This window comes from Siniperca chuatsi, linkage group LG23 (assembly GCF_020085105.1).
Source record: "Siniperca chuatsi isolate FFG_IHB_CAS linkage group LG23, ASM2008510v1, whole genome shotgun sequence".
Lineage (NCBI taxonomy): Eukaryota > Metazoa > Chordata > Actinopteri > Centrarchiformes > Sinipercidae > Siniperca > Siniperca chuatsi.
The window spans coordinates 8,064,840-8,084,377 of NC_058064.1; the positions used below are offsets into that span (position 1 = coordinate 8,064,840).

Below are 19,538 nucleotides of genomic sequence, written 5' to 3' on the forward strand. Positions count from 1 at the left end.
TGTTATCTAGCCCATTAGCTATCAGACCAATAAGTTTGCACAGTTAAGTCAAGAGACGTATCAGTACCATCGACTCGTGTCTCTTAACATTCCTCTTTTTTGGGGCAGTTTATACTGCAGACAGTTTAAATAAAAGTGGAAAGTGCAACATAGCACACAATAGCACACTCAAAGATCAGGACTGTCAAGATAGTTTGCCATTGGTCAATGGTGCAATTTCACGTGTCACAATTCACAAAAGTTGAAATTGACGCGTAAGATTTGCATTGCTTTACTTCGCCATTTTAAACGCTGGTGTAATTGGGCCTTTACATTGACAGTCAATTGCAGTAACTCGCCAATAAACCTAAACGCACCATTAAAATCAGAGGCGAAGAGGAGTGTCACAAAACACACAAATTGTATTTTGTGTGGTGTGTGAATCCTCTACACACACACTCACAGAACTGCAGCTATATCCAAGTAACTTCTATGTCTTATGGATGGAGACTCTCTGTGCGCTCTACTGTTGACAAGGTGGTCAGCTTGTCGGATCGCACCTGTCCCGGCTGACAATACAAATAAAGTAGACTGGAAATAGAGCCAGCAACACGTTTGACACCGCATTTGTTCTTTAATGCTTTGAAATGAAGTATGAGCTTCCCCTGGGAGTCACATCGCAGCACACAATACTGATGTGGAAATCAGTCACCTCCACAACAGTAAAGATATGTTTTTTTCTACCACATAACCCTTGGGAGGCTAGGTACAGTGGTATCACACATTTTTCAAGTGTTTGCAGTTCACTGACTAAAATAAATGGCATGCACGCTTCCTTACAATTTCACAACATCTTTGCTGTAGACCTGTCATCGCTGAAGGAGGTGACGATGTGCAAAAAGTTAAAATTTCAAAATGTATGTGCCAAAATTATTCTATAACTTAAAATTGTACATCAAGTTTTCAAACAGCCAAAGTGAGAATGCAGGGAAGGATAAACGTTGCAGAACTCTAACAGATTATTACCAAACACAATGAGACAGAAGACTGGGAACATATACTAGCTTCTGCACTGCATTGCACTGTATATTGTGTGGCTGATCTGACAGGAAATCTGCTGGATTGCTCAAACAGAGATGGGTTTTTTTTGTAGTAACAGATGGTGGAATAACTGAAAGGCCAAACTAACATGTTTGTCCTCTTCAGGATATCTTTTACCAAAGCAGCACTGTCATCTCAATAGAAAGTTAAAGGGCCTGTGTGAAATGTAGTAGAACAACAAAAGGTAGCTTGCATGCTCTAACATCATAAAATCACCATGTTCACATTTACACAGTTACACAAATTCACACCTGAAATGTGCCTGGTACAACCATATTCACTACTGAGCAGGAAAGTGGGGGTTCAGTGTCTTGTTCAAGGTTAACTAACCAAATCAGTAGTCTTATTTAGTAATTTTAGTTTTATGAATCGCTTTTTTTTTTTTTTTTTTAAATCAATAGCGATGTGATGGTTACATCAGTGAGTCCAATCAAACTGAAACAGGAGGAACCCAGAGATAGTGATTAAGGATAAGGAAAAGCCTTGCATGTCTCTCAGTCACTCAGTAAAGACACTTTTGAATCTGAGAAACTGGTCATAATATAAAAACAGGTACAGTTACAAAGATTGTGTCATTATTTATAGAGAGAAATTAGTTCAGTGCTTTGCTGTTTTGTTTGCAACATGACGACTTGGTGTGAATTATTCTGGGCTGCTGGGCGTGTGTGTGTGTTCGTACAGTCAGGATGAGCCTTTTCACACCTGCCGCCTCCCTCTTGGATCATGGCACTGTGACAGATTGTGTCATCAGCGTTTGGAGAGTGTGTGTGTGTGTGTCCATGTGTGTGTCAAGGCCAGGTGTGAGACAGGTACAGCATTTCCTGGCAGGACCCGGAGCAGAAGGAAAGAGGACTGATGGGAGTCAGTGTAGGATGTAACAGCCTCTCTCAGAGGGCTGGACCGCACCACTTCATCACACTCTGACACACACACACGCACTTATCTGCTCGCAGGTATGTATGCTTATAATTTTACAACCAAATGCACCAATGCAAGCCCATATGTTATGTTTTTTATAATGTAAAGTGAAAAGTTAAGCAGCATAAGAAATGTTTAATTAAACACTCTACACAGGTACCTACACACAACAGGGGATTGGACAAGCAAATATACCCCCACACAATAGCCCGCTGCTTTTAATTACACTCACACCATTCACCCAACCATACCGAGAGGGAGGGAGCGATAAAGCTGAAAGAGAACAAGAGAGGCAGAGACAAAGAGAAAAAAAGGAGCTTGACAGATGATTAAGGCAGGAGTACTGACAGAGACCAGAAAAAAACGCTGGGACAAACAAGAAAATATCATTCTACATGGGGAGCCAAAGAGACAAATAGAAAGAGGCGAACAATAAGGACTCTTCACGCTACAAGCCTCACGTTGCATCATATCAACCCATCAGCTGAGAGAGAACCATGGGAGACATCACCCGCTGTCACTTCTACTGCTCTTATCCGACCAATAACAACATCATCCTGTTTAGCAGAAACAGCAACACACTGAGTCATTCTGTAGAAAAGGCTTCTGATGTGTAGCGCTGCGATGAGAGAGGGTCTGATAGCTGAAAACTCTCCACTGAATCACATCACGATAAGGAAAAACATGCCTGCTCTGCTCTGTTCTGCTTATTTTCATTTATTTTCCCCCACAGTTCTCTTCCAGGAATACTGTCACAGCAATGAAGATCAGTGCATACGTTAGTATTTGTGTTGGGATCTTTTAGAAGACCGTAGTACCTCTTCTGAATGTGTATTTCAGGAAAAGACAATTTCAATTGATTTAGATTATAATAAATGAAATAATCACTGTAGTAATTGCACAAACAATGCTTAAAGGGGTTATGTTTATGTTAACACATAATCCAAATTAATCTTATCTTGCTGGTATTTACAAATAGCCCCTAAAACGGATTTGCCACAGTTCAAATTCTGATTTGCTTGTTCATTATATGCAAAACAATTCACTGGAGCTTAGAGCTGTATGTACTGTTCATTTGTTCCATCTAATAAAGTTAGGCCTGAATCCTCCATCTCACATCACTAGAAAATATTGAACACAGTAACTCTCAAACAATAGAAACACAATGAAACACAACAACATGCTCTAAAAACATCAACATTTTTTAGAACATTTTTTAGGACAGTTTTTGTCCCTATGGGGGCAGTCCAACAAGCTATAAACACAACACATCCATAGCAACTTTATAAAGGTGATATGTCAAACATGACATGTTAGCAAACAGGTGCATTAGCATTCCTTTGGGGTCGAATTTCTAGCCACCTGACCAATGTAAGTCCAATATTCACTCTCCTTTTAGTTCAGTTTTGTCTCCACCAGCTCCTGAGGGAATTATCTGGCTCTTTAGCTGCTAAATGCTCCACAATCTTCACCAGCCAGTTGCTAACTTTGCTGTGTTTGCAGTTTGGTATTGGGCAGGTAGCGTACAGTCAGTTTTTAGAGCTTTTTCACTGAAAAGAACAGAATGAAAACATTTTAATTTTCAGCCCACAACTGTACTGAGCTGAAAGACGCTGAAAGGCTCCGTAAAGCTGAGGGGATCTGAGTCGGATGGTAATTCTCTGTGTGTTCATCACTACAAGCAACACCTTTCAGATTACATAGCCTTTTGACCCACTGTTAATCTATAGATATTGATTAGTGCAGCTTTAAGCTTTCCAAAGAGACTGAAGGAAAACGGAAACATAAGTAATTTTTCATGGTAATTTCAATATTGCACAACTAGAAGTTTCTGTAAGTTGGGAGAAATGTATTTATTTATTCATTGTTTAAATTAAGTCTTGGAAGCAGAAGCACAAAAATTTTATGCCATTTGTTATGTTAGTGTTTTTGTTCATCATTAGTCTGTGTACAGTAAGTCAACAGCTTTGTTCATTTAATAAAGATGTAATATTCATGTTTTATCTTAATTTTCAACATGACCTATTATTTTATCATCAAGTTATGTGATGAAGTTTCTACTTTCTAAGAACAAAAAAAAATGTGTACCACTCAGCAAAGCCATTGCTCAGAGCTTTTATAGTATTCAAGCCAAACTTCAATATGAATTAGTCTACATCTATGATCCAAATGCACATTTAACACAATCCTACTGATCCTCCATAATGAAATCTCTCCCTTACACCAGCTGAAGAGAAATACAAACCAAATACCCTTATGAAGATGTTCAGATGATTGCCAAGCCTTTTTCCAAGACTGACAGAAAAATAATTAAAATGTTCCATGATTTTTTTTTTAGATGTCAGTAAATACATTATTTGACACTGGTATTCTTGCTTCATATTTACATGGAAATGCCATTCATTTACTTACTAACAAGTCTGTTTAAAGTACTGTGTCGGAGCATAATTGCCAAGTTTTAGTTTCAAGACATTTGCTGATTGCAAAACAGACGAGCATGGAGACACGCCTTGGCAATAATCATTAAAACAGATTATTATCATGCTTCCTCACTCTGCAGGCTATATTATCTGTCATAAGAGGTACACACTCTGCCATGGTAATTACTATGACAGACTGAATGGCCTCTCATAGCTTACACACGTTATGATTAATCAATCAAAGCTCGTGACTCAGGGGGGTTCACCCTTTAAGACAGGCATAATAATCCATCACTGCTCCTCACATCCACATTCTGATCCATCAAGTCAACACGCCTTGCTGAAGAAGAGAGAGAGAGCTGAAAAAAGTCTGTGAAAGAGTAATGGATTGATCCGTTAGCCAATTCCCAGAATAATTATGACTGTCATGATGATGTAGCGGAAACGAAGCTGATGAGCACTACATTAGTGCTTCGAGCAGAGCAGCCCTGTCTGTAAAGTTTACTACTAAACAAATCAGAGGCTACATTGGTGGACTTCAATGACTGTAGCCGTTTGGTTTCCAGTTTGGTCACAGTTTAAAGGGTAAAAAACAAATAGACAAATCTATTTAAAAAACAAATGAACACTATGATAAAAAGCACAGCATGGGATGCAAATAGCAAAGAAACACAAAAGGTACGCTGAAAAGTACAAAGGAAAAAAGCAGCAAAACAATCCAGTAAAATCAACTACTAGATATTTACTGTGTATATATCTACATTGCTGAACACATCAACGTGGGAAGTGGCACTGACATAGCACATCAACATATGGAGCAATAGAAATTATATACTTATGCTTAGGGCAATAAAAATGTCCGCCTTATGAAAATGTGCCGAAATTAAATTTTAAGAACAGTTTAAACAATCTTTTCGGAACAGACAAACCACTTCGACTTAGCTAAGGATTTTTGGTAATTTTTGCATTGTTTATTTATTGAAATTGATTTTCTTTTTGCAGTCCATAAAATTCTAAAGTTGTTTTTCACATTCTACAACTTGACTTGACGTTTCTCTTCATGCACAGATTAAACAAATGAGATACAATATGTCTTCATATTTCATATTTAGCGTACAGAGAGTGATATCGATCTTCCCATCTAACTTTCAGCAAGAAAGCAAATAAGCGCATTTCCCAAAATGTAGAACTATTCCTTTAAGCTTCAGGGAATCTTTAAGCTCGGCAGAAATAATGACTTAATTTATATCGTGATATAATATATATACATATTGATTGGCATGAATTATTATTGTGATAAAATGTTTTGCCATAGTCCTATTAGTAGACAATCCAAATGATGCATTCCAAAATCTGGAATACAGCCAAAAGTGGTCCCTGTTATCTACATTCTCAGCAGTTGGCTTCACATTGATTCAAGTAGGACCTTACGCTCTTTTCTGTTAGAAAGGCAGTGAATTCAAACCTCTATTCTCATGTATGATGTCATGCTACTGTGTCTGGTGTTCTTTCTAGCACTTCATCTTACTTTTTAATAGCCTACTGAGAGCTTTTACTCTGCTCTTTAAACTGCATGTGCTATGTGCACCGTGAGAAAACATTATAGGTCTGACAGTGGAGAGTTTTCTGAAAATCTTCTCATTCTGAATGAGAAAAAAAATGGTATTAAGTAAAATAAGTGCATTATGTGCAAGCTCATTTCCAGATTTGCTGTAGACAAGATTTTGCTGTGTTTTTGGCCATCTGCCTATAACAAGCCTGAACAGTAGCAACCGCTGCCTTCAACAGTAACATCTCCGTCGACCCACACAAGGAGGTATATACAAAGGCGCGCATGCACATATTCACGCACACAACACAACCCCACACACAGTATCAGGAGTAATCTGAGATATAAAGCCTCATCGATCAGAACTGCTCTCCCTTGAGGATTACATCATTGCCCAGAAAATAGCCAATCATAGCACAGCTGAGACTGCCCGCTCTGTGACCCCATCTGCTGTAAAAGTAAAGGCAATAAGAAAGAGCCACACACACACACACACACACACACACACACACACGTATATATACACACACTATTCCAGTCACGTCACAAGGTGGCATTCATATAATTCTCTCAGGTACTGGGTGTTTTTATGTAAACCTGCCCCACTGCAATACTCCTCTAGTTAATATAACAATGGTGCATGTTGGGTGCATTCTTGTATTGTTTTTAAAATCAGACACATCAAACATATCTCAGTCAACAATTCTCCCTCTATGGATATATTGTTGAAAACAGCAAAAGGCTTGCAAAGGAGATGAAGGAGTTATGCTGCATAACTTTGTGGAAGTGTCTTTATGTGTACAGTGTATACTCGAGTTAAAGCATGGGCAGGAAGGGGCACACAGAGCATTTAGGTGCCAACTACCAGTCTGTTTGTATCAACTGCATAAAATATAAGCAATGCATTATAAAACATATAGTCATATATAAGGAGGTCATTTTTAATACTCTACTGCCACTTTGGGAGTAAATACATCACTACTTAAACTTCATTATTTAATATGTGTGTGCCATTATTTTACCATTTAATAACAATAATAATACTATTCTTGTTTCCTTTAAAAAGTAAATATTTTGGGGCGTCTTCGTAGCCAAGGGGTCTAAGATGCAACCCTGAAATGGAAACATCTCTGGTCCCAACCTGGCCAGGGACCTGTGTTTTATTTGTCCTATCAGAAGGAAACATTTCCCTAAAAAAATCTCTAGAAAAAAGGTGATTATGTGGTACCAACCATAGACCGCAACATCCCCGGTTAAAGTCCTGCTGGACACATTTGTTGCATATTACTCGCCATCTCTCTCTCTCATGTCCATATCTCTACTGTTGACTATCTAATGACTCATTTCTACCTACCAAACTGTGTCTTCTACTTCCCTGTGTAGATACAACCATACAACCAATGCAGACTTTTAGTAACCATATGAGTCTGAATATATTAGTATGTGTTAACATACCTTGATGTAGCCGCCAGTTGAGACCAGAAGAGAGTTGTCTGGGGAAAAGTGCAGGTCGGTCACCCAGCCTCCGTGCAGTGAGTCCATGCCATCTTTACCTTCTCTGGAACAAATCTTCAGCAAAGAGCCGTCCTCGACACTCCAGAGCTGTGATGGACAGCCGTACATTATAAACTAACCATAAGGTAAATGTCACTGATAAACAATACAGATGCCAGACTTAGCAAGTTAAATAATCAAGACCCCACTTGCTCATGTGAGCTGTTTGCATTTACACACACATATATATATACGTATCAGTGGATGTAGTTTGCTCAGTTGCCATGGAGATTGTTTAGTTATCACATGGCCTAAGTAGAATGTGGAATTTTCATCAAATGATGATGGGTGGTCGTATATGAGGGGAGATCGTAACATCTGTCTCTGTTCAAGGATGGTCTCTGGCATCAGATGTAATCTAAACTCCATATTTAGGTCATGTGATAACAACTAAACCATCTCCATGGCAACTGATCAAAAGCCATCTGTTTATGGTCATGAGATGTGATGTAAAGCTCTGAGAAAAAACAAATAAAACAAGCAAGTAAACCTTGTGATAATTTTTTTTGTCAAATAGCTATTTCTAAAGGTCAAGATGAACCTTCAGGCTCAATAAAATGGAGGAAAATGAAGATAATTTGCATAGATATACAGAGAGTACGTATACAGAATCCTGAGAAATTACCTATAATGCACCACACATTTAATGAAAAGATGGTTTGTAACTATCATCACTAATGCAGCACATCATGTCAATTGCAGGTGTTATGCAACTGTTCACATGTCCATTTGACAATGACACATCACACGTACAGCTATATTTAACACTTGGCATGCTTTTGTGCAGAATGACTCACATTTGTTTCCATAGAAACAGGGGTGAGATTTCAGTGTGGTTTATGTAATTGGATCTGATGGATTCATCCATTTCTAGATAATGGAGCTGTTCAGCTCAGAGGCCACCAGAGGGCATTAACCCCTTGTAGACCGATGCAGTCCATCCATTCGCCACTGCAGGCTGAACAGCGCTGAATGACTTTTCCACATCTTCTCCTCTACCTCTCACACAGGCTAACTTTTTTATTTTTTACTTTGTGTGTGTGTGTGTGTGTGTTTTTGTGTACAAGCGGTGCAGATTCCAAAGCCTTGGGGATCCAATTTGGCAGCCCGAGTCCTCTCCTTTACCTCCCACTGTCAGACATCTCCTCCTCTTCCTGCTTTCTTCATCCCAACACAACCTGCACCTCCTACAGCTCCCGCTCCCCCATCTGAGAAGGTGCCCTGCCCCCTTCCTTTCATCTCACCCCTCCTCTGTGCACTGCAGCAATCATGATGCATTAGTAAGCACTTTATCTAAATGAGTGATGAGATGTAATTACGGGTGATCTCTGGAATAAATGTTGACTGGTATAATTGCGTTTTTGTATGATGCACAGCAAATTAGATGGTTTAAGGCACTGTCATTACTTCTTCTTACTAGTAACTTAATGCAATTTTGTGTGTGGAGTATCTTGAGGCAGGAGGCTCAGTGGGGAGTCTTTCTTCAGCTCTCATTTGCAGCATCTGTACTTTCTTCAAAATTACCTCCATCAATCCTGCCACTCTTTTCTTAACAACCTCATTCTCCTCATAACATAAAAAATGTTCTACTTCCTACTTTCTCCGCTTCACATTTTTGCATTTAGGCAACAGCAGAACAAGCCGAATGAGCCTGAATTCTTAGATCAGCAACCGATAGCAAGAAATGCAAAGGTTAAGAAAATGCTGAATGTTTGAACACGCACCCAAATTTCTCCATTGTCATCTCCTGTTGCGAGGCGTCGGCTGTCCCAGGAGAATCGGCAGCTTCGGACACAGTCTTGGTGGCCGCTCAGTGTGTGGACACACTGCCAGGACTCACAGTGCCACAACTAGGAGCAGAAAGTAATGCATCAAGTAGACTGAAAAGCAGATATCGGTACATAAGTTGTATATGAAGTATTTAAAAATGAGAGAAAAAAAACAGAAATTTACAAATTGGTTATTGCAAAAATCTGCATGTATTGGATACATTTACTTCAGTTTCACGTTGCAGTATAACTGAAGTGAGTGACTAATACTTACTTATTATACAGTAAACCATTTAGAAGACTAAGCTGCCCGTTTCTGTAACACAGGTGAGAGTGTCATATACTGTAGATGAAATGTAATTATAAAAATCAACATAATAATAAAGAAGTTGTATTTCTGTTGCTCACACCACTCATCACCTGTTAATAGGTCTTATGAGGACAAATAATCGCGCTAAATGCAGAGCTAATGCTGTTACAGTGCTGCATCAGAATGATGAAGCTGTTAATGAGTGTTGTCTCACTTTCTGCTGTTTTCTTTCTCTCAATTTGTTTGGATTTCCCTTCTTTACTTCCTGTCTCATCCATTGTTCTCTTTACATTCCTCCCTCCTTTCTCTCCCCTTCCTGCTCTTCCTCTCTCTGTGTTTCTTCCTTACCCCGGTCACATCCTGCGCCGCACAGAAAATAACACAGCTCATAATTAGACACTTCATTTGGCAGCCGGCTAACTATGTCTGCACACAAAGTCCCATTCATCTGAAGGTCAGTAGAAAAAGTAAGAGAAAGAGAAAGGGGGAGATGGCGGAAAAGGAATGAGCAGAACAGAGAACCCTCCTTTTTTGTGGTTCTCAACAAAGACACTGATGGCTGAGCCATTTGGTTTGATGGAGACAAAGGCGCGTGATGGAGACCAGGGACTTGTGTGTTTGTGTGTGTTTTGAACTACCAAAGCCCCTACTCGGTCTGGAGAACAAGGACTATGTGACTGGCTGCTAACCAGCCCCACAACACAGACACACACACACACACCTCAATTATCATCTTTGCCAAATCCATAAAACACACATTCCCTCTCACTACCATCCATTGACAGAAGCCAGGTTGGCTGCCTACCCAGTGGCTGTTCTCTACAGTGAGTATCGACCAAATCCAAATTCCCGTGTGAAACTCGGTGGCAGTAGCTCTAGATCAACTGCTTTAACAAATGCCTGAGAGAGCGGCTTTGCATTGTTTCTAATGTAGGACACTCAGGAACATCATTTGTCATCCATGGTTGAATATTGGACAGAGAAGTATAAATCTAACACAGAACCCGCAGCTGTTTTCATGATCCAAGAAAATGAATGACACTGAGAGGGAGCCAGTGTCAAAGAGCGTACACTCTCAGTACAGTTCAGCATGTACTGTGCAATGGAGTTGCCTTTTCTGTGGATGATGAGTATGAAAAGCAATGATTTTAGAGCAGCTTGCGGAAAAGGTTAAAAACTGCATCTCCAGCCCACTGAGTCAGTCAAAGTCAGGCCAAAGTCAAGCGCAGCGGTGTTTGTAAACGGCAACCTGGCAAAAACTACATCCAGACAGGGAGGTGGGTCGGTTGTGGGCCAGCCAGCCAGCCTGCCAGGCCGGTGGGTCAGCAGGTCCATGAGCTGCAGTCAGACTAAATGATCACTGGACGTGGGTGTAGGAGGACAGACTGACCTGCAGCTAACTCACCAGGCCCGGGGCCATCTGCTACACGCTAATCTCTAAGGTCCCTCACCTCCCTACCGGAGAACTTTTTAGCCTCAGATATCACTCGCAGCAATGCGTCAATGTGTGTGCTGTAAGTAATGAGTTCCGAAGGTCTGAGGGAAGACATGGAAGACGCTGGTGTGTATTAGGTCACGTTGTTACTGGCAGCACAAACAGATATGTCTCATCCCATGAGTATGTGTGTGTAAGTGTTGAACCTTAGCAGTCTTGTCAGCAGAGGTGGTGGCGAAGAGGCATCCATCTGGCGAGACATGACAGGACAGAATGGCTCCCCGATGAGCCTCGATGTCCTGCAGCTTCTCTCCACTTTCTATGTCCCACATCTTATAGTGAGAAAGAGGTTATTTTTGTATTTGATTTCATGCTCTTGTTACCTGTATTATGAGTCTGTGTGTGTGCGTGTGCGTGCTTCACCTTGACAGTGCCGTCGAAGGACCAGGACAGCAATCTCATGTCGACCGGCGAGTCGGAGAGCAGCGAGAAGCATCTGACCTGTTCCTTGTGACCCTGCAGTACTTTACACTCCCCTGACTGCCACCTCCACACCTACAGGGGGAAACAGAGAGACAAACAGGGACAAGGAATCTTTTAGCTGCTGATGCTTTTTAGCTGATATTTTTTTTCAGCCCGTTTCCAATATCCACCCTTACGGACTCAGACTTTGACGCGTGTTTCTGAAGTTCCGATAACTGAAATCAGCAAGCGCTTGTACAGACTTTCCGTGAGTATGCAATTCTGCAGACTTTCTTGGGAGAATTACCCACAATCCATAGCATTTTAATACGATCCTCACACTCTGCAGGCCACGGAAATGCTTCTGTATATGCAGGTAATATGTGATGTCTGTGCTGTCCCATTCCTCATACAGCATTTGTAGCCCTTGCACCCTCTTTCACTCAGGCATTTACACTGATAATGCATGTGACATCGATTAAAATCTGTGAGAGTTTAGGAGCTTAAAGCTCAGGTTGGACATTGGAACTGGAATTGAAAAGTCAAACTTCTCTGTACTTTCACTATCAAAAAATGTTTATGTAAGCTTGGGAAAGTATAAAAATCTCTGCAATATGGCTATTTTTAGGATTCAACTTTAAACAACTCTGTAGGTGACGAGTACTGGTTTTACAGCAGGGCTATTGAGGCTGCAGTGTAGCCTCATATGCTGTTATAAGGGATGTAATATTTTTTTTTTGTAATGTAATATTTTGTAACATTTAAAGCACATTCCACTTCACTAACATCACTAATGGTACAGCAGATCACAGTATTTTGTACTGTTCTTAGTGTCAGTTTTTTTACTTTGTTGCTGATCACATCCCTGCTTAGGTGTGCTTTGTATATACTAATGAATCTGTGGAGTTAAAACTCTGAACGTGCACATCTGACAGAGTACAGAGTGCTTGTTTTTTGACAGTGTGCAGGCAGATATATGACCAGAGACAGGAGTTCAACTGAGCTCAAAGATGTGGACAGGACAGACAGAATCATCCAGATCATCCTATCAATCATGCCCTCGTGTGCAATGTTGCACCTTTTCTCCTTACAAATCAAGCCGGTCCAAAGGTTAGAATCCATCACCAGCTAACATCAGTGTCATTAGATCTCTTTACATTCACTCTGCGTCTGCATTAACATCTAAATACAAACTTCCATTTCCTAGCGAGCACATGTCAAACAGCATGAATTTGAATAGCTTCTGAATAAGCGGCGGACGGTCCGAGAATAGTAATGGCATAGGCAGCAGCCGCATGAATACGGAACAAGGTGCTGCGTTTGTCAGAGAGGGAAGGAAGTGCTGCAGTGGACAGGTCTGTCAGCAAAAAGAAAAGATAAAGAAGGAAGAGGAGGAGAAGATGAGAGGGGAGGAGAGGAAAGGGGAAATGAGCAACAGAGCATGAAAAGTGAGGGTTGACAGAGCGTAACGGCCTGAAATACACACACATACTCACACACAAACATAGATAGTTGCACACGGTAAACTCAGGAGCGGGAGGGAGATAAAGAGCTATTGAGAGTGGCATAGCCGAAGGCAAAGAGAGGGAAATGGGAAAGAGAGGAGAGAAAAAAGGGGGATGAAGAATGGAGAGGTGAAGAGGCAGACAGAGACGCTGGTAGAGTGTAACAGGTAGGGGAAGGTGAAAGCACCAAAGAGACCTGAAACACAGAGGATGAGTGATTCAGCAGAGCAGGCAGTTTTACTCAAGGTGAGGAATGGGGATGGGGGAGAAGAATTATCGATAGCAGAGAAGAAAAAAGGTTGGGTGAGGAGGTGAAAGAACATGCCATGAAATGGCAAGAAAATATGGTGAGGATGGAGGAAGAAGGTGATGAATGGGAGTAAGACAAACAGGAAAACCAAGCAGAAAGAGAGAAACAAAATGTATAAATAGAGGAAAAGAGAGGAAGGTGGCAACTGAGGGACGAGAAGACTTAAGCCTACCCTTATGGTGGTGTCCTCGGAGGATGTAATAAGTGTTTGGCCATTCTGGCTGAACTGGCAGTGCAGCACCGTCTTTGTGTGTCCCAGCAGAGTGGCTAGGAGCTTCCCAGAGGGCACCTCCAACACCTGGAAGGAAGAAACAAACATTAGCACCACAAGTATCCACATAAACAGCAGGCCTCTGTGAGGCTTTAGTTAGGCACGGTGGTGCTTTGAGCTTAATGCTAACATCAACATGCTAACATGCTCACAATGACAATACTAACATACTGATGTTTAGCGGATATAACGTTTACCATGTTCACCAGCTTATGTGTGCGTGTGTTAGCATGCTTACAATTGCTAATTAGCACTAAACACAAAGTACAGCTGAAGCTGGGAATGTGATTCGTTTTGCAGCTATTTAGTCATAAACAAAAGTCTTGCACAAACTGGAATTTTGAAAATTTTGACCTGATGATGGTGCTAGATGAAAAGTCAGAGGATCACCAAAGTTATTGCATATTCATCCTGCGTGTGTACCAAATTGCATGGCAATCCATCCAATAGTTGTCAAAACATTTCACTCAAACCCACAAATCTCATGCTGGAACTAGAGGAAAAGTCAGAGGATCATTGGGATTCATCATCTGGGCACCATGGATGTCTGTACCAGATTCATGGCAATCATCCATCCAAAAGTTCAAGTTATTTCCCTAAAGATCAAAAATGTTTAAACTCATGGTGGCACTAGAGGAAAAGTCACAGGATCACCAAAATCAATCAAAGGGTTTCATCTTCTGGGGACCCTGAATGCCTGTACAAAATTTCATGGCAAATAATCAAATAGTTGTTGAGATATTTCAGCCTGGACCAAAGTGGTGGGCCGACCATTTCCATGCAAAGAGCCACGCTAGCCACTAAAAACTACTGTATGGTATGGGTATACTTGTGTGTCAAGCAAAGATAGTACTTAGCCAAAAAAAGATGTGAATACGGCGCACTGAGAGCTCTACTGTACCAAGAAGTCACAAGGTTCACACCCGTTGTCTAGAATATCTATGCCTCAAATGATAGCTATGTTTGCCAAGATATACTCAGGGAAGTTTACTAAAAAATCCTGACAAAAAGTCACATTTTGAGGGAGTAGTTGAGAAGGAGAGAGGTAAAGTGCCACTGCTGGTTAGATGGTGATAAGCACATCAAAAAGAAAGTTGAGTGGGCTGAAAAAGTGTGAGCTTTGAGTGTGACCGTTCAGTCCGGTCAAGACTGCAGAGGGCTGCCGGGGGTCTGACAGCCCTGAAGACATTACTGAGGGAGTCAGAGAACAAAACAGCTTTGATGCTCAAAAGATCCAGCTGGATGAAAAAAAATGTCATCATCTGTTCTCACTAAAAACCTGTAATAATAAGTTCTTGAGATAGGAATCTTTCACAGAAAGATCATTCAAAGCTGGTTTTGAGAGATATAAGATTTTGTAAATGCCCTCAAAAAGGTCAATTGGATGGTTGCTAACACTACGGCCGAGAGATTTCCACAAGTCCTTAAAGGGGTTCCAGGAAGGTCTATAGAAAAATAAGGAAGTGTTTAGTCATGCTAGGACGTGGCTCTAGGGATGGCCGGTCGCTCAATTGGTCAGTTTGTCTAGACCAAAATATCTCGACAACTATTGGATGGATTGCCATGAAATTTGGTTCTAGACGTTCATGTTGATGAATTGTCATAACTTTGGTTTTCCCTTAACTTTTTCATCTAGTGCCAATCAGACAAAATATGACTTTGTCCAATACTTTGGTTTATGACAAAATACCTGTAAAACTAATGGCATTCACATCAACCTCAGCTTAGTGCTAATTAGCAAATGTTGACATGCTAACATGCTAAACTAAGATGGGTAAACATTATACCTGTTAAACATCAGCATGTTAGCATTGTCATTGTGAGCATGTTAGCATGCTGATGTTAGCATTTAGCTCAAAACATCGCTGTGCCTACATAGAACACAGAGCCAGTAGCATGACTTTAGACTCCTAGTCTTATCGATATGTTTGCTACTCTTTAACAGCAATAAAATACTACGTCGGGACAAATATCTTTGCAGATGACATTCCTTGGAAGAAACTCATTAAATATAATCCATCTATCCATGGCTTTCTGGAAGCCCCTGGTTTAAAAAAAAAACACTACATTTTTGAATAACAGAAGTTTATTTTCTCACTAAAATTAACTTAATCTGTTTATCAGTGACTAGTACAAAAAAGGCTAATTAAGCTATTGTGAGGTGGAAACATGGGTATAGATTACAATTGCAATTATAAAATCTTTTGTGGCACTTTTTTCAGTGAAATAAAAAATACTAAAATTTAGGCCTGCAACAGCTGAGTCTGCAACTTTGCAAACCTCACAAACAAACTACTGAAAGTCATACAAAAACAATTGTTCATTCATTCAACTTGATTTACAAACATGGAATAAAACACAGAAATCTCATGTGAGCACAAGATTATCTTCAGTCCAGCACAGCACCTGTAGTTTTGAAAGTATAAAAGAAAGGCCCATAATGCATGGGATTTAACCAGGCACTCAAAATATTTACACCTCAGAGGAGAGGGTTGAAATGTCTGAACAGAGCCTCGGGGCACACCGACCATGTTTGTCAAGCTCCACGTACTGAGACGCAAGTTTCAAAGCCTGAGAGAGAACGCTTTGGAGAACTTTACACATCCGGCTCAAGGGTTTCAGTCAGGAAAATGCCTGAGGGTGTTTGGTGAAAAATAAACAAATATAAAAGCAGGCTAATGTAAAGAGGAAAGATGGGGAGCACTTGTTTTAAATACCACTACCAAGGGAGTAAACAGCTTGCTGAAGCGTTGCAGAACTCACATGAAATTCAAGAAAAACTGATAAAAGTGTTGACGGAATGAGATGGTCAGTGTTGAAGCTGCTCCTGCATGATGACACGTGATTACTGATATGACAGTAACAACAGTAAGATCCTTTCTGTAGTCAATTATCTGCCTCTTCTCTTACAGTCATCAGGAGCATTTTGAAAACGTGAAATATGCACAAAGTGTACTTGATGGACGTGTGTGTGTGTGTGTGTGTGTGTGTGTGTGTGTGTGTGTGTGTGTGTGTGTGTGTGTGTGTGTGTGTGTGTGTGTGTGTGTGTGTGTGTGTGTGTGTGTCATTTTAGGGTGATTCTTGAAGAGTCTGACACACACATACAAACAGATATTACTCTTTCCCTACCATACCTGCACGCTGCCTGTGCATAGCCCTACAGCCAGCATCAACCCCCTGAAGGAGGTCAACAGTCTTCGGATCCTGCAGGCAACCGTCCTCAGTACCTGACTAGCTGTCAGCCCTGCTGCCTGGCACAGAACACACACACATGCACACAAGCACACACTCGCAGTTGCACTTTTTCCAATCATAAAGACACACACAGTAACTTTCTGTCCTTGCCTGTGCATCTTACATCAAGTCGGATATTCTTCACATTAGCTGTTATGTCAGACAAGTTAAAGATTTATTGCTCATATTTCCTCCAGTAAACTGGTAGTAAATAACTCCAGATGATGGAAAAGGAAATGAATGCCTTCCACTGCAGTGGTCACTGGTACCAGGAATACCTCCAGCTAACACCAGGGCTCCCTCTGGTGTTTGCTCAGGGGACTACAACAGCAAAACGTGGACTCCATGATGATTACAAAGCACTTAAAATGTATCTAAATCTTTTGAAGATAAAGTATAAGATACCAAATATATACATTTGGACATCTCTAAAAGTAGGACTGCTATGCAACAACCCAATGTTGGTTTCATTTCAACAAATGTTGGATGATTTTCATGTAATTATTATTATTATTATTATTATTATTATGCTAATATGGTGCAGGAGAGCAGCAAAATGACAATGGTTACAGGGACCATTGCAATCAAATTACAGTGCTGTTGTAGGTAAGGGCAAGGCAATGATAGTGATTAGGTAACAAGTTCCCTTCAAATGAACAAAGTTGATTCACTGACAGATCTATGTATTCACAAACAAAATAAGATACTGTATATGGTCAGAATTAAACCTGTTTGATTGTCAGAAGGTAATCTTAACATATCAGCTGTTTATGTTGCAGGAGGCTGTACAACCTCAAAGCTCAGTCAGTTATCAGTTGGGTGTAGTGTAAAATGTTTTTGGTACAGACACCAAAACAATACTTTTTTTGCGATTCCTCACTTTGAGAAATACAAATACAATACAAATATAAACAAAAGTAAGTAAAGTAGCTTTAAAAAAAAAAACCTTTGTAAAATAATGTCAAACTAGCAAATTGTTTATTTAAAATCATGAACTATCTGATCAAAAAATACGATTACAAACATTCATCACCAGCTTTCGGACAGTTTTTGATACTTGGTGAAACGGATACATTTTGGTCGTTACCAAAAAAGTATCGAGGTTCCATACCCAGCCTTAGTCATTAATCACCTGATTGGTCAGAGCAGAAAACCAGGCTGCAGAACTTTGATACAGCCATTGACCATTGGTAGCCAGTTATGTATTAGCATTACAAAGTCTCTCCTAACTCTGCAGCACTACTGGTTTAAAAATCTTGACTTACCAGAGAGTTCAAATCAGAGTGATGCACAGAGCAACTGTTGCTCCACACGGGAAAAACTTATGAAAGAAAGTTTTAATGATAGATTTTGGTATTTTGTGTGTATAAACTGCAAGTATCTCATTATCCAATGCCCCCCCCCCCCATTCTCTCTTAATTTTAAGAGCTCAGATTACTAATCACCCTTGCTTCTTTAAGTCCTCGTGTCCACTAATCCTTTCCTCTCGTATCTCTGGGGCCATGAGAAGAGCTGTAATTAAAATCATTAACCCTGGTATCCATTAAGACTGTAGGACCTTTTAATTAATTAGAGTTGCTCTCTGCTGTAGGGCACTGGCCCGGCCACAGCACTGAAAAGTCAGGGAACTGTGTGCATGTGTATGTGTGTTTTAATACAGGACGGGAACTTTCCGGGATGTCCTCTACCGTTGCAATTTGTGCAACAAACACATGCACTCATACACAAAAACACACACCTGCCACAATGCAGACTAGGACCTCATTCTCTGCCTGCAAACAACAATTTATCATGACAAAGAGCAGTGGAGCAAGGAGAGCAGGGGGACAGACAGAACAAAAGGGAGGAAGAGAGATGAAGAAAACAAAAGAGGGAATAAAAATAATGTATGTGACAGAGATTGTAAAATATGGAAATAGAGAGCAGGAGTGAAGAGCATTGAGAATATAAATCACAGGTAAAAGGAGAGGCACAACAATGAGGAGCGGAGGGAGATGAAAGAGGTGTTTTGAGTTGACCTGACGTACAGCTGAGAGGACAGATAAAAAGAAGGGTGACAGTGCTAATGTCAGATCTCATGACTCAACATGGTCTGAAAAACACCTCCTACAACAACATGGAATACACAGACACACACACACACACACACACACACAAAGACACACAAAAAGACATCCTCACATACACACACTAAAGTGGGAATTTCCAACCTTTATTTTTAAAAATGAGATTGCTTGCTTGATTGTTAATTGTGCTCTTTATAGGCACAAAGTGCACTAGTGGGGATATATGGAAGCTGTGTGGAAATCTGCAGCAAAGATGTGAAAAGTACTTTTATTAAAGGAATAGTTAAAACTTCTGGGAAGGACACTTATTCGCTTTCTTGAAGTTAGATGACAAGATCAGAGCTGGGAGGAATTAGCTTAGCTTAGCATAAAGACTGAAAGCAAGGGGAATCAGCTAGCTTGACTCCAGGAAGGGACCACAACTTGTCGAACTTCTCATCACCTCTGGGAAATTGTGTTGGGCATTTTTCTGATATTTTATAGGCAAAACGATTAACGGATTAATCTAAAAAATAATCGCCAGATTACTCGATAATGAAAATAATCATTAGTTGCAGCCTTAGACACAATAGTGATAATTTCAGAGTACCCAAGGTGAAGTTTTTTCTGACCATCAGTCCAAAACCCAAACATCTTCAATTTACAATAATAATAA

The 19,538-nt window shown here is 40.4% G+C and overlaps 1 protein-coding gene across 4 annotated transcripts in view; it reads right to left on the bottom strand.

Annotated features, from left to right (window-relative positions):
- The window catches only part of apaf1 (apoptotic peptidase activating factor 1), a 48,111-nt gene that overhangs the window by 13,793 nt on the left and 14,780 nt on the right, over window positions 1-19,538 (bottom strand). For 2 of the 4 annotated variants that reach the window (XM_044186477.1, XM_044186478.1), the window contains 5 exons: window positions 13,485-13,610; window positions 11,459-11,590; window positions 11,242-11,367; window positions 9,246-9,371; window positions 7,423-7,569 (listed from right to left, as the gene is read on the bottom strand). In XM_044186477.1, the coding sequence (XP_044042412.1) occupies window positions 7,423-7,569; window positions 9,246-9,371; window positions 11,242-11,367; window positions 11,459-11,590; window positions 13,485-13,610 (657 nt within the window). Of the gene's footprint in view, window positions 1-7,422; window positions 7,570-9,245; window positions 9,372-11,241; window positions 11,368-11,458; window positions 11,591-13,484; window positions 13,611-16,190; window positions 16,218-16,717; window positions 16,835-19,538 lie in introns of those variants that run through there. The other 2 variants (XM_044186480.1, XM_044186479.1) reach the window with 2 other exon arrangements.